The 15,523-nt window shown below is 43.4% G+C and overlaps 3 protein-coding genes across 3 annotated transcripts; 1 reads left to right on the forward strand and 2 right to left on the reverse strand.

The window, feature by feature from the left end:
• Positions 1-848: 848 nt before the first annotated feature.
• LOC308391017 (butyrophilin subfamily 1 member A1) lies at positions 849-6,981 on the reverse strand (the record flags this gene model as incomplete). Its single annotated transcript, XM_080873430.1, has 9 exons — positions 849-2,011; positions 2,091-2,117; positions 3,436-3,462; positions 5,580-5,631; positions 5,912-6,052; positions 6,227-6,385; positions 6,463-6,570; positions 6,652-6,750; positions 6,847-6,981. The coding sequence occupies 9 exons, from the start codon at positions 6,979-6,981 to the stop codon at positions 1,452-1,454; spliced, it is 1,308 nt and encodes a 435-aa protein (XP_080729556.1). The 3' UTR covers positions 849-1,451.
• A 2,211-nt stretch (positions 6,982-9,192) lies between these two features.
• On the forward strand, positions 9,193-13,001 carry LOC308391118 (uncharacterized protein). The gene is made up of 16 exons (XM_080873585.1): positions 9,193-9,501; positions 9,804-9,911; positions 9,998-10,073; positions 10,187-10,343; positions 10,466-10,511; positions 10,595-10,653; positions 10,730-10,765; positions 10,892-10,944; positions 11,028-11,160; positions 11,702-11,916; positions 12,012-12,057; positions 12,139-12,204; positions 12,277-12,336; positions 12,412-12,497; positions 12,733-12,827; positions 12,915-13,001. The coding sequence occupies exons 1-16, from the start codon at positions 9,465-9,467 to the stop codon at positions 12,947-12,949; spliced, it is 1,308 nt and encodes a 435-aa protein (XP_080729711.1). The 5' UTR covers positions 9,193-9,464; the 3' UTR covers positions 12,950-13,001.
• Positions 13,002-13,056: 55 nt separating this feature from the next.
• Positions 13,057-15,516, reverse strand: LOC308390609 (histone H3.3A). Its single transcript, XM_080872798.1, has 4 exons — positions 15,364-15,516; positions 14,491-14,628; positions 14,258-14,411; positions 13,057-14,169 (listed from the first exon to the last, which is right to left on the reverse strand). The coding sequence occupies exons 2-4, from the start codon at positions 14,616-14,618 to the stop codon at positions 14,041-14,043; spliced, it is 411 nt and encodes a 136-aa protein (XP_080728924.1). The 5' UTR covers positions 14,619-14,628; positions 15,364-15,516; the 3' UTR covers positions 13,057-14,040.
• Positions 15,517-15,523: the final 7 nt, after the last annotated feature.

Here is a 15,523-nt window from a genome sequence, read left to right on the forward strand (position 1 = left end):
GCTCCCTATAAACAGTAAAATAGTATTTGTTGCATTTAAGAGTGATAAGGATTTTTAACTATCCATACTGCCTGTTGCCTGTTGTTTTTTGCTTTATTTTGTATTTTGCATCTTCAGGCCCCCGTACAAATGTGTGTAAAGACAGAAAGATTGTATTTGCTTCTACTGCAAGTGCTACTATGTTTGGCTTTATATTTTCTTTGAAAATGCTTTTGTGAAACATTTTTGAGGGAAGCTCCTTGGTAGGAAAATGGATAAGTGGATAAACGTCTCACCAAAAAACATTTTCAGTAGTTTTCCTGTTCTTTCGATCAATTATGTATCTCTTACTTTTTAACAGTTGAAAAATAAAATAATAAAAGTTCAACTATTTTATTGCACATAATAAAGATTTGAAAGGATTTTGTGCTGGCTGATGGTTTGTGCAAACTTGTGCAAAAATAAGTGAACCAAAAATAATACAAATGCAACTCCTGCAGGTTTAGATCTCACCCTGGGTCAACCTGAATCAAATGCTTAATTCATTACCAGGCCTCTGGAGAACTTCAAGACGAGGTGACGTGTCTAAAATCTGCAGGACACTGGCCCTTGAACGCCTTGAGTACCCCCATCCCTGCTCTAGAGGAAACAGTGGGTAACAGGGAAGAACTTATAGTCAAAATTTGAGAACCCTTCATCCAAATTAGGTCAAAATCAGCACTAGACTTGCTTGCATTCATAGCAGCACACCCACCAAGTCTGAAGCAGATCAGATCCACTGCTGTTCGCACGAGCAAAGAAGAGACAACAGACTTTCAGAGATTTCTGGAATTAATAGTAAGATTTATTGAGCTAGAGAGAGGAAAGCATTGCCATGTCTTATATAGCACAAATAAACAAAAACACAGCTGCAAAAACAAGCTCATGCCTGAAAAATGTTTGCAGGAAGCTTGAGACAAAGAATCAAATAATCTATAATTCAACTAGAGGCATGCGTCAGCCCGCTCTACAAATATCTGCCTCGTCAGCGGCACTGTTTCACTGCACTGAAGCTAAAAGTATCATCATTCACAGTGCGCTCATGCTGTAACTTTTTAATGTTTATTTGTCATCAACAATTAAAAAAAAAGTAAAAAAAAAAATGAATGGATGTAACATTACAGGTTTAAACTGATCCCCAACTTTATCCAATGAAGTTTGAGAGGAGTTTAAACCCATGGGGAAAAACGTTGTTCATTCTTTAAATGCTCATTTTTAAAATATAAAGAATCAGATACTGTATGTTTCTATGAAGGCAGAGTAACAGGAAAGTGTTTAGCAGATGGACATGTCGAAAGAAGAGCAGTTCCTGTTTGGGATTTGACGAGGCACCTCACAGAAAGACTTTTAGTCCAGAAACAGCCACGCGATTCTAAATCAGTAGAATAAAAGCGTGAGCTCTGTGAGCTGCCGAGGATTAGGACTGATCCGTTTCAGTTCCAGAGGCAGGGCCCCGGGCACAGGCACCGCTGTTTCGCATCAGCAGGCCTGATCACCAGGTCTTTGACCACCTCCACAGTCCCAAAAACAGGGTACAGTTCCTCTGTGAACTTCTCGGTATAGGTGTACAGGTGGGAGCGCTTCTCCACGTCGTAGAAGGACAGCTGGCCCTGCTCATAGTCCAGATAAATGCCGACTTTCCTGGGCAACAGGCTTTGAGGTAAAGGCGTAGCGGGCACCGTCAGGGCTTTCAAATCTGTGCCTCTCTCCAGACGGAGGGTCAGGTATCCCGTATCTGTGTTCAGCGAGCGGAAGCCCTGCCTCACGGCCGAGGCTTTGGCCACTCCCAGCCGCCAGTCCCGCTCGCCCACCTCCACCTCCCAGTAGTGGCGTCCAGAGGCGTAGCCCTCCTGGCCCACAGCACACCACCAGCCATCGAAGCGTCGGGGGCATCGTGGGATGTCGCGGCGCTCCAGGCCGCACCGCATTCGTTTTTCATCATCTGAGATGAGCAGGCCTGAGTGGGCCGATTCGGAGTCCAGGGTGACGTCCTCTGTGGAATAAAAGGGCGGGATTACAAACTGCAAAATGATGTCACAGTAAGGTGAAAAACAGAAAAGAGATTTTCATACCTGCTGCATCACAAATCCAGTTCCACACTGCAAAGAAAAAGAAGAGAAACTCCGTTAGCTCATTGTTTTGTACAGTAGTTTAAAGAAGGCATGCAAAATTTACCTTCACACGATAACACACAAGCAACTTACATCCACCCCACTGTACTCAAAGCCCTGAAGTACAAAGGGGGCTGAAGTACTTGTGAAGTATTACTTTATAAGTATAAATATAACTACATGTAATTTCAAGAGCTGAAAAACACATTAATGCTTTGTACAAAAAAAATGCAACCAAATGAATTTTACGCCCACTCCCCTCACAGCCGCTGTGATCCACAGCCTTCTGTGTGCCCACTGGAAACATTTTGAAAACTAGTCCACGGCTTAAAGTTGTTCAGTGTGATCGGTCCCAACTATTATACAGAGCATGAAAAGTCCAATGTATGCATGAGTGTTCAAATATGACTATATGTGCAATTTCTTTTGACAAAAAGAAGAATAACAGCTACAAAATGAGCCCAATATCAACATGGAGGTAAAAGGAAAACTCTTTCTTGTCACAGCACTTTGTTAGGTTTACCATTATTATTCTCATTATTTGTTTCTGTTATTCTGTGCCATATTTACATTAAAATGGTGCAGTTTTTAAACTAATATATATTCTATGATACAGGTGCTCCAAGGTGGTTGTAGGAAAAAAATCCTGCTGAACATAAGCTAGAGTTTTGGATCTAGTTTATGACATTTGGCATAAACATTTTTTCAGTTAATGTTATGTGTCTGAGGATTTCAGAAAGAGCTGAGGCTACAGTTCACACAGACTGCTCAAAATTGTAAAATAGAAGAAAGGGAAAATGTTGCCTGGTCTGATAAGTCTCCAAATTTGAGTTAAGCAACATAAAGGATGGATCAATCCTGCCTTGTATCAACAGTTCAGGTTGTTACTGGTGGTGTAATGTTTTCTTGTCACGCTTTGGGCCACTTTGTGCCAACTAAGCAGCCTGTCAACCTGAGGATGGGTGGCTTCCTCTATGACTACCCTATACCCATCTTCAGACGACTGCCTCCATGTCAAAACGCTCAAATCATCTCAAATCTGTGTCTTGAGCATAGCTTCACTGTACTCAAAGGCCTCCACAGTCACCAGCCAACAGTCAGACTGTACTGACATATAGTAAAAGTGCATAATCCAGTGGCGAACCATTAAAAAAAGACTGCATTTGCTAATAATCGAGTTTAAAGTTTATCGTTACATACTATAGATTTCAGATCATATAATCCAGCCCCACATGTCTGTATACAGCTATACAGAGACATTAAAGGGGTCATTCATTTATTCATTACAGTGAGCTTCTGGACTTACCGCCGTGGGGAATGTAGCGCACAGCATCTGAAAGAACAAACAAAGACTGATTAAAGACAGACAAGTGTTCCACTCACAACTCAAACCCTCCTACCAGCTTGTTTCCTAACATGCTTCCAATCACATTTTTATAGATTAATTCTAATTAAATATTCAGTGGAGTGTATTCTGTTACCACACTCAACAGCCACATCACCGAGTGACTCGTTTCACATCCTGATTTTGCCAAGTGGTTTTTGTGCTGACACCAACATTTTGTATGTCACCCACTCAGTCGTCTGTGAGGCTTTATAGCTGCGCCTCACTTCAGCCTAGTCGGCTACGTTTTATTTTGGCCTTAGCTCTGAAGTCAGGGTTAGTCAAACTATGATCATCAAATGTTATTTTCGCATTATTTTAATTACATAGAGAAAGATAAAAAGGTCATCAGTTTTAGCTGGTTGTAACCCGGGCAACTGAGCCTATGAAAAGTAAGACTGCCTCATCATGGAAAAATGCTAATCCTATGAGCTAATATGTAATTTAACAAAAGCCACTTTCAGCTGCTCCTTTATTCACATGGGGTCACACGGCAGGTGGCCCTTTCCTGTTGGAACCTCTCAAGGATTTATGTCTCACCATGATAATAAATGTGTACTAGTGATAAACAGGTCTGAACACCTTCACACTGGTCTAAGCTTTAAACTGACCATTAGACTAATGGTAGAATTACTGCAAAGCTAGAATATTCTTTATTTATTTGATGAACTTCTTGTTTTAAAATGTGAAGTAAGTGACTAAGCCCATAAATTTATTAGGAAAATAATTACTGAGGTCTTGGGCTGTGATATATAATATAGACACTGATAATATCTGTGTCGTGTCAGCCTCCGATGACTTCTTTCACCGCTTCAGGCAAAAACTGGATAAACTGAGGAAACTGGATACAATGCTGCTGCTGCTGCACCGTGTTTCAGCAGACTCACACTTCTAATTAGGTAGTGTGTCATAAGTGACAGTAGCTCATTGGAAACTGTTCTTCAGTTATTAATATTTATAAATGCCGCAAAGCTGCAAGCATCAAAGAAACATTCAGTATTTTTTCTGTATTGTCAGAAATGTCGGTATCACAAATGTTCTGGAAACTTTGTGATATAGCTTTGAGGCTATAACGCTGAGTCCTACCCAGACTCTGCTTCTTCTACAGAAGGCATGTCAGTGTGACTGAGGAGACCCTCAAAGTATTCCTCAACTGCAGCGGTGTGAGCAGAGCGGAATCGCTTCAAGGCCAACCAAAAATCTTGTTCCATGGCCTCGCCGGACTCCTCCCACACCTGAGAGTTTGCTCGAACTGCTGCCAGAGCCACACTCTGCTTGGCGTGCCACTACATGACAGCTGCCTCTGGAGTCCCGCAGGAGAACCAAGCATCAATCACTGACCTGCGACCAGGTTTGTTTGAGTGTCACCTGCACTTGTGAACACGGTGTTTGTTATGGACAAACTGTGATTTGTCCAGAGAACATAACAGAGAACAGGCGGTTCCTCCCAGTCATGCTCCTCCAAGTCTCACTGTCCATGCCCATGTGAACATTAGTAGCACAACGGAGATTCCAGGTGGGGCACTCAGACACACTAAGAAGACTAGGTACTCTGAAATGTCACTGAGTAAATAAGGGCAAAAGGCAACCAGGACCTGTTTACTGGCCCAAGGACAGGAGGAAGTAACCCTCTCATCCACTGGGATGAGAGGGTTGAGCCTGAGCTAGTGCACGAGGCTAAAAATATCCCAATATTTTTTTTCTTTCAGACGAACAAAACAAAAACAGATTTATCTAACATTTGTCAAGCATATTTATCTACTTGTTCACTTTCTGCTTGACTCAGTTAGTGGTATACTTTTACAATACCACCAGAATAACATATAAAAAAGATAAAGACCCCATTCTTCATAATTTAATTAATTAAACCAAATGTATTGTCATTTTATTCCCTACTTTATTTTCATTGGCAAGGATGGGGAGAATCCCTTTTTTCACATGTGCAGAACAAGTTTTTGGTCGAAGCAGCAACAGGTATTGTACAAATGTTGGTTTCTGACTCATGACCACTTTGCAAGATCAGGATGTTTTGTTTCATATTGTTAAACTGGATGAGATCCACTCACCAATGTTCTGACTTTTCTGCTTCTTCACCAGCCACTGCTTTGTCACATCCACCTACAAAGACACGCACACACATACAGAGTATGTCAAGGTAGACAGTGGACACATTCAGGACAAGGTGAGCTGAACAAAGAGATAAACAGATTAGCATGATTGTCGTGCAGCCTATATGCAGCATGCTTGACACACTTAGCCCAGATATCGAATGTGAGAATGTCATGCAAGTGTCGTTCATGTTTCGAATCACCTAAGTTAGCATGCTTCTTATCCCATAAATTACACCACAGAGTACAAAAACATTTAATGACGATCACTTAGCGACAGATATCAAGACCTTTATGGGGCTGTCGGCGTTCAGCACGGCCAGCATGACGAGCTCCATGGCCGGGAACAGGTTGGGCAGACGGCCCCTCTTCCACTGGAACTCCAGGTCATCCAGCATCATGAGCACAGGCTCACCTGGCCACACAGTGGGCTGAAAAAAGAGGTTTAGAAACAGTTGCTTCGAATTTATGGCCAGAGCTCAAGCACAGTCCGATTATCATGAGATCATTGTCAAGGGCACGATTAAGCCTAATCATCTTTATCAGATGCAACGACGGAACTGGGTCAGACTTTAATAACCATCCATGTCCCGTAAGAAAGTCACCTGAGGTCTGCCTTTAATATTCCGGGTCCAATCCATGATGACCCGTTTATGGGGGCCCATGTCGTACTCGCCGCCTCCCTCAAGCATGCAAAGAAGGTGTCCCTTCCAGTCCTTCTTCTCAGACTTCTCATACTGGTAGTCTGATGTGATTGTCCTTGGCTGAATAAAGAATAGAGACTTTTAAGAACATCCATAAAAAACACAATTTATTTCTGTAAATGGCTGCTATCTCGTACCTGCACTCTTTTCTCCAGCACAGCAGCCCATTCCACGATGAACTCCCGGCACACGCTGGCTGTCCAGATGTCCTCTCCGGTCCAGATGTGACACAGGATATTTGATCTCTGAGGTACAAAGGCAATGCGAATAAATGCAGAAGACTCTAAGTAATAAAGAGCAAAAAGGGAGAGAGGAGAAGAGCTTACCTGGCAGATTCTGTTGAGTTCCCGGGCCAGCTCCATAATAAACAACTGACTTTCCACCAGAGGCTCCTTCTTCTCAAGCTTCACTTTTTTGCGAGACTCCTGGAGCAAAGAAACAGAAAATTAAAAGGGAAAAGAACATCATGACTTCCAGAACATTTAGCCCCCGCAGCAATTACTGTGGGAGGATTTGTATACCTTGAGTCGGATCTTGAGCTTTTTGGCTGGCTCGATGAGGAACTGCAGGCACTCTTTCATCATGCTGGCAGCTGGAGTGCGGGGCCGATGCCCTGTGGTATGATAATAAAAAAGCTTTAGCACGCTGGCACTCATTCTGTCAAGAGCTGGAGCTGACTGCACTCCGTCGCCCACACAAATCGATGAGGGTGCAGAAATGGCTAACGCGCGAGAAGGTGGCAAAAAGGTGAGGTGGCGGAGAGAGGAGCACTCACTGCAGAACTTTTATCACAGCTCTGCACTCAGAGTCCACAGAGAGCTCATTAAGATCCCCACCGAGCTATCATTAGGTGTTGAGCCCACTCGCTCAGCCCACTCACTCCGCATAGATATATATATATCCATGAGACCACACAGTGGGTGGCAAACAGAGATGTAGCAACATTAAAAAAAATATTGCACAGTAACAGGATTTCCTGCATGCGTGTGGATCGATGCATCCTGAAAGTGGGAATTTATTCCCATGGAGACGTGAGCACAGCAGAGCGCTTTTAATAAAAACACTGTGGAGCCATGGTGGGGGTGGAGGAGGAGGAGGGGTGGGGGGGATGGGGGGTCCTTGGACCAGTTTGCTGTTGAATCAGCAGTCAGTCTGACAAGCAGAGGGGATTTGCTGTTCTTGCTGTGATGTAGAGGCAGCAGGAGAGCTACAAAAAAAAAAGAAAAAGAAAAGAAAAAAGGAGGCAACAAACACTGAGGAGCACAAACTCAGGACTGAGTTGACCTTTTAGAGAGTAAATTCTGACATTCATAGGTATGCCTGCTTTCTGCCTATTGAGTATGCATATGAATTTCTTCCACCCGCATCCCTGAACTGTTAGAAACTGTTTTATGGAAAGGGGGTTGGAATCAGTTATACAGTGTTATTCAACTATAACTTCCAATCAACTCCCTTCTATAATTTTTAAACATTTATTTACACCATCATGAGTTTGCGCATGTCTGATACCAACACCAACCACACTAATGCATCTTGATTTGTAGTATTTATTAATCTCTCTTTCACTATATATGAGGGCAGCAGATGTCAAAGCGTTGCTTGTCTGTAACTGACTCATGTTTGGATGGTGGGTTTATTTCTGGCAGCGGAGGCTGAGCGTGTAGGTGACAGAGGAGCTGCAGGATTAGAGGAAATCCGGGATTATCGGAGCTGTACAAACGCAGGTAGTGACTTTCTATATTGGGAGTGAGTGACAAATCACTGCATGCAAGTTGGCATCAGAACAAACACACTGCACAATAACAGGCTCACGTTACCGTACAACAGTGTATCCATACACACCGAATTTAATTATTTGTTCCCAATTTGTAAAATATTATTCTTAATAATAAATAGAACAGAATTTCGAAATGCCAGTGTTGTAAGGTTAAAAAATGAGGCCTCTTGCACATGAAGCGATGTTTACAAAAAAGGACATAATCAAAGCAAGCGCACACATTATTCCATGTAATTAGGCCCTGTGCACTGGCAAAATGCAACCAGTTTACCAGTTGTTTTTTTATCACCTCGCTCTAGAGGGAAATAAATAACACCTCACCTTGTAACGGATAAATTCCCTTCAGGAAGAAAACTCTACGCGGCTTTTCTGTGATGCTTTCGCGAAACTCGGTTTAATTTTTTAGTGCTCCGCCATCCTCCACAGCCTCACCGCTTCCTTCACCCATCCACAACTGCGGCACGAGAGACAGCGCGCGTGCTCTTATCAACCACCGCCTCCACTGAGCGGCAGTTCCAAAGGCGGGCCGCTAGAGGCCGCCAACTAGCTTTACAGAAACGGAAGCGTCGCAGAGTTTTTCTATTTAAAGATTAATTTACTCTTTTTTTTTAGCCCGAAAATACATTTTATTTATTTATTCCAATTTAAGTAAGTCAGCGTTAAATAGTCTAGAAAGAGCACTGCGACAGCAAACAGCCTGAGGTGGACTCGAACACACGCCTTTGTTTACCAACGGAGATATTATAGGCGAGAGACGCAAAGTACTAAGGCTGCAAGATCACCGACCAAATAACTAATACTTGTCTGCCAAATGGTGAGCTTCGCTTCTAGAAGGACCTTGACTATATAAACTCGCTGGGTCTTTATTATCGTGTCCATAAAAATCTTAAATTAACGACTAAGATTCCGTTTGTCTGTTTTCTTTTCTTCCTTTATATTCCCGTAGCCTGTATAGCTTCTGTCACGTTTGAAAATATAAATATTAGCTACTGAAGTGAATGGTTGTAAACACGAACCTACAGTTTGTTTGGTCAACAAGGCGGGGTCTCTGAAGGCAGCACGACAGGTTTACTGTCAGTCAGTGCGCAGGTGTACGTGGTTATTATTTCAGGCGCTTGTGTTTGCAGGTTCAATATTCCTTCGCTATTTATTTAAAATAATAACTTAATGACAGCAACACATCGCCCGTCCTCGCTCACGGTCTCGGGCAGGTACAGTGGAACTGGAAGGTGTTTCTCGATATGTTAGCTTCACGGAAGTGTGTACACAGCGCGCGTCCCCAGAGCGTGCTTAAATGACAGGAGGATAGAAGCGGCGCGTCTCTTATCAAGGACAGGCTCTGATCACAGCTGGACGATCAACATGGCACCCAAAGACCCTCTCCTTGGCTCCCTCAAAGGTAAGCATCATTAATAGATGAGTGATGGTACGATGCCATTGGATCACAATTTCAGTAAGCAGCTGATCGTGACGTACTCATAATAAAACGTACAACTAGAATTGGGTTTAATTTCTGACCCTGCAGCGCGCTATTTTTACGCCAAAAAAGCTTCCGCTACGTTTTTTATCATCAACACAGTCTCTGTTTTAGTGTTGATGAGTGAAATGGCGATGATCACATGGCTTGCAAAAATGCAGTTATGTCATGCTGATGACAACAGATTCAATGTGTGTTGCGTGTTTTTTCCCCTTCCCACTCAGTGTGTGTCCTGAACCTGCAGTCAGATGGAGAGACGGTGACAGATTCCAACCCTCACCTCGCCTCCTGCTGTGAGCTGCTGGAGCTGGTCCTCAGGAAGGGACTCCAGCGTCAGTATCATTATTTTGTGTAGCTGAATTCATTTTGAAGGAGACTTCTGCAGTATTCACTCAGGGTGTGTTTCATTTCTCTCCAGAGCCCGTTCTTAGTCTGGTGCACAGAGATTACTGGCACTGCTTCGAACAGCTACCCCATCAAGATGCCTGTGGCAGGTAACTACATCCTGCTTAGTTTAGCAGATGGGGAAGGTTTTTTTGTTGTTTTTTTTAGTGACAGCTTCACTCATTAATGCCCGTCACCTCTCTGTCTGTCTTCTCCTGTGCAGTCTGTCTGCTCTGTCCTTGGCAGTTGAGCAGACCAGAGTTTGCAGGAAGCTGCTCTCAGCTCAGGGCCGAGGGCGCTACCTGCTCAGGCTGGCCCTCAGCCGCAAGGTCCTGCCGCAGTTCTTCACACACCTGCTGCACACTGCCAGACTCCTGGAGGTCTGATACATGGACAGATGCATTGTTCCCCAGTGTTGAGCACACAAAAATGGGATTTTAGAAAGTGTGTTTCTCTAACAGACTTGCATAGTTGTGATTAACATTGTTTCTCTTTCCTTCAGTGGTACAGCCCAGATTTATCAATTCTCAGGAATGAGGAATTTGTGGGTGAGGTTACAGCAGCTTGAACAAAACTGAGGAAGTTCTTGTCAACAACAAAATCTTAAGAGCTGCTGTTCTTCCTCTTCCAGAACCTTTCATGTCGCTGCTGCTGGTGCTCTCACACATGGACTTCAAACTGGACATGGAGGTCAGAGCTGCTACTGTGATTTTTTCCAATCACTTTGAACTCCAATCTAATAAGAATTTTCTTTTCTTGTATACAGAATTGCAGTTTTCTGGATGAGAGCTGGCTCCTGCCGGTAAGAGCATCACAGTAACACTGTTATTATGTTATTTGTCTTTGGATATTATATAAATCCATAGAAGGAAAAAAAAACTACAATCTTAAGGAGGTGAAAGACTGACTGCTGGCTGTTTGTTTTTAGGTGTGTGAGATATACGAAGTTGTGCCCTGCCGGGAGGTAGGGTTGGTTCTGAGGTTAGTATGTTCCAGTCTACAAATATTTCCATTACACTGAGCACGTGGGCTAGTAAAAAAACATCTATGGATCTGCTTCTTAGGTATCTCAGCGGGCGCGTCTTTGTTCTTGACCTGATTCCCGGCAGTCAGGCTGACGTCGACAAGTTCATCGGTGCTGGTGACATCCTCGATGAGATCAATGGGACCTCGCTGAGGAATTCTAAAAGTGGACATGTGAGAAATCCCTCAGATATACAGTGCCGTACTGCATTAGGGCTGTTGTGATATTGCATTTTCATGACACAATTATCCAGCAAAACGAATTCATGTTAAATATATCATGCAATATCCGTGGATATTTCGTGTTTGTGGATCATCTATATTTTGATAAATGCCTTAGATCCAGGTGGGGCAGTCTCCGTGAATTATGTTTTGCAGATGATGACATTGTGACCTATAGTGAGAGTCTGGAAAGATGGAGGTACGCACTATAAAGGAATGAAAGTTGGTGGGAGCAAAATGGAATACATACATGTGATGAGAGGGAGACAGATGGAAAAATAGTGCACAAGGGAGGTGAAGAAGACAGTGCAGGCAGGGTGGAGTGGGTAGAGATGAATGTCGGGGAGGGATTTTTGACAGGATAGCAGCAAGAGAGTATTGATAGATAAATATAGATAGATGTAGATATTTAAGCTTGAGCTGCCAGGCGGGATGCAAAGGTGCTGCATATATATACACTTCTTTACCAGACCTTTTTTACTTGCACTCCCAGGCCGGTGCAGTTCTGTCTCGGTTTAAAGGCTGCCCTTTGTCCATCCGTGTTATAAGATGGAGGGCCCACGACGGAACAGTGTATAGACCCCTTATCAAATTCCTGCGGGCCCTGAGGACAGAGAACCCCACCCTGCAGCTGGGTCCTGCTCCCTCCCAGGAGACAGCAAGCAGAGACCAGAAGCCTCCTCCATCACAGTGTCTCAAAGAGGGAAGGCAAGTGTTAACACGCCATCGCTGCGATCTGTATTCAAGCTGCCGTCATGATGTGACATTTGAGAAATACATTCTGAACAACCTCTGTTCCACAGGATTGTTTACATAGTGCAATTCTTGGGAAAGGCAAACATTGGAATGGTAAATGACAATTTGTTTTTACAGCATTTTCAAACATTCTGCACACACCTCCTGTAACTGTCATTTGTCTGCCTCTCTCAGTTTGGAGGAAAGGAGGTGCTCCAGCATGCAATCCCACAGGTGTTGCAGAAAAACCTACCTAGCAAGGTAATGAAAGCTGTTTCCCCAATTTTCTGCAAAGCACTTATATATGCATAACCCATTTAATTTTCCCTGCAGGAAGTGCTTTTAGATTTGAAGGAAACACATTTGACGTGCACAGACAGAAACAGTAAATTGGTAAGTAGATCTCTCTCACAAAGATTTGCCTGTACTTTAATTCTCCTAAAGTTTTGTCTTCATTTCTCTCATCAGGAGTTGTTTGAGCACCATTATCCCGAGATTTCATGTGTAGGGAGATATGCACAGCCAGACTACACAGCATTTGCCTTCTGTGTGGCGTAAGTATCACATTTTATATGAAAGCCCTTCACTGATATTGCAGTACATCCTGGCAAAATACCATAATCTAAGCTATTTTATTATTAAAGGCTTTTCCACACATCCCTGTTAAACTAGGCTGCTTGTAGTTTAGATCGCACTCCTCCTACGACAGGATGTCATGATGCAATATACAAGCCTAGTCATTGGCTGGGCCCCCATGTCATCTAAGCACATGATTGGCTGTGTTCACAGAGACTCCCCAGAAACTCCTCAGTCCACAGGCTTTTGCTGTGTGGTGCTACAAGCCAGCAGCATCAAGGAGTGCGAAGACATCGTCTGCAGGATTGGTGAGGCATCACGGCTCTCAGACGCAGTCATGTGCTTACAGGCGTGTCACTCAAACACTAAACATTTGTATTTTCCCCCACCTACAGCCACTGGGTTCAAGCATACGGAATGGTTTGTATGACAAACCAGCTGTGACCAACTTTGTGTTGTAAATAAAAGATGTGTATTGACCATATAGACCTCTTCACTGTCTGTATAGTAAAAAAACAAAACAAAAGGACACACCTCTTACTACTCATAAAGACCTTTAATAGAAAGACATGTGACAACATTTCATAAATAGTATTAAATGTAGCTGCCAAGATTTTATGTTGGAAAAAACATGTTAAAAAGCCATCGATATATGCAGGGGTTTGCCATGCTCTTTGTTACCAAGTATAGAGAATCAACTGAGGTAGCCAACACCCCGACACTAGGCCTTACTGAGCATGACACGCTGGCATTTTGTGGTAAATGGATTAAAAAGCCTGCCCCCCATGGAAGATGGACCCCAGCACCCACAAGTTTAAAGTCAAGTGATGTTACATCTTATGATATGACCCACAATGGATAATCTGAAGCCCCCTTCAGACAAACTCTGTCTCCATTGATGGTACTTTGAGTGAGCACAAGTTTGTGTAGTGACATGTAAGTCTCATTCTCAAAGTGAACTTTGTGATCAGATGGGCGCACAAGAGTACAACTGCTTGTGCATCTTTGTGATTTGCTCAGCTGCCGAGAAGAATGCCGCGACCCAATCTCACCACAGCAAGGTACAATGAGAATTCCTAGTGATGCGCTCCAACTGAATAGAAGTAGGATGCAGAGCAATTGGCTATAGGAGGATATAGTTGGGCTTCGCCCCTTTGTGACAATGGAGAACTTATTGTTTCAAACAGTAGCTACACTTTTGTCAATGCTGATAGTTCATACTGCATTTGTGGCAACAACCCTTTTGCTCAGAGGACAATTATATGCATGATAGCTTACTCTCAACCATTGCTTGCATTAATGAAGCTTAGACATTAGAGCAAACCTAGCCCATATCTAATGATAGACAATTGTATGTCTGCAAGGGGCTCGCACTTGCGGAATGATTGATTTGTGTCAAGTAAAAAAAAAAAAAAAAACAACTGTTTAAAAAAAAAAAAAAAGCCAAGAAAATAAAAGTCCACAAAATGGTTAAGTATGATAAATAGGATCATTTGTCATGACAATGGAGTCATTAGCCACTTAAGCCCTCTCTCCCCTTATCCTACGTGCCAGCTGGATGTCTTTGGGCATGATGGTGACACGCTTGGCATGGATTGCGCACAGGTTTGTGTCCTCAAACAGACCCACAAGGTAGGCCTCACTGGCCTCCTGTTTAAGGAGAGAGAAAAAGAAATTTAAATAAGCTTCTCGTTACAGTGCCATTACTCTGCAGGTCAAATGTAAACGTTTCACTTACCTGAAGAGCGCCAATAGCAGCACTCTGGAAGCGCAGGTCAGTCTTGAAATCCTGAGCAATTTCCCTCACCAGGCGCTGAAAGGGAAGTTTGCGGATCAACAACTCAGTGGACTTCTGGTAGCGACGGATCTCCCTCAGAGCCACAGTTCCGGGCCTAGCAGATGAATCGAGCAGATATTCAACACTGTAGGCCAGGAAATCTTTCTGTTAGGGGCAACCAGAGTGCCACACACCTGTAACGATGGGGTTTCTTCACGCCTCCCGTGGATGGCGCACTCTTCCTGGCGGCCTTGGTCGCAAGCTGCTTCCTTGGCGCTTTTCCTCCAGTAGATTTACGAGCAGTCTGCTTGGTACGGGCCATGTTGTACTAGCTTTTAGGATAAACGAAAAACAAAAGTCCAGGTCAGAAACTGCTACATCAATAAAGCAGCTCGGCAGAAACGGGTACGACACCAATTAGTCAAGCTAGCGTGTTAGCCTAGCCTACATGGCTAGCACCGTCGGTTCCCCCTCCCCCCCCAAGGCGGCCAACACCAACATAAGCAGCGCTACTTTTATACGCCACCGCAGCTTATGTAACAGTTTCCACTAAAGCGAACTAGTGATTATGTCCTTTAACACGTTTCGCTTAACGCGTTTATTAACATACTGACATGAACGATTAAAAATCTTTTAACGGCCCAAGGTAGCCGCAAACAATGGCGTCAAAACAGTGGGAGCCCAAAACAGCCCAGCCAGTTTCTGGTTTTCGACTTCGCCATTTTCAGTTTCTCGTTGTACCTCAAACAACATTGCTTTAACTCAACTCTACAAATGTTAGCACAAACGGTTATATAAGCTGTTAGCCATTTCGTAAAGATATCACGCTCAAATTTCACGTAACATTTAAACAATTTTAGCATCGTTTGTGAGTTGTAACTTCACTTTATCGAGTCAATGGTGACATTAAACGACGAACCGCAAGACACTCCATTGTTCTGTTTTTAGCTAAGGCTATCGTTAGCAAGCCGACACTTAAACCCTAAAACAAAAATCACAACACATGTCACAGCAAAGACAATACAATCATTAGACGTATTATTAGCAAGAAGAAATACTCACGTTACCTTTTCGACTTTAGTTGAGCGTGAAACTAATCACGAAGACAACACCGGAACCTCCGAAAGCGTTTTCTATGATAGAGGGCAACGAGGCCGACTATTAATACTTTGTCGTGACGTCATACTTGTAAAACGCTACACACTGATTGGGTCAATGGATATAAGG

The sequence above is a fragment of the Rhamphochromis sp. 'chilingali' genome (genome assembly GCF_963969265.1).
Source record: "Rhamphochromis sp. 'chilingali' genome assembly, chromosome: 22".
NCBI classification, from domain to species: domain Eukaryota; kingdom Metazoa; phylum Chordata; class Actinopteri; order Cichliformes; family Cichlidae; genus Rhamphochromis; species Rhamphochromis sp. 'chilingali'.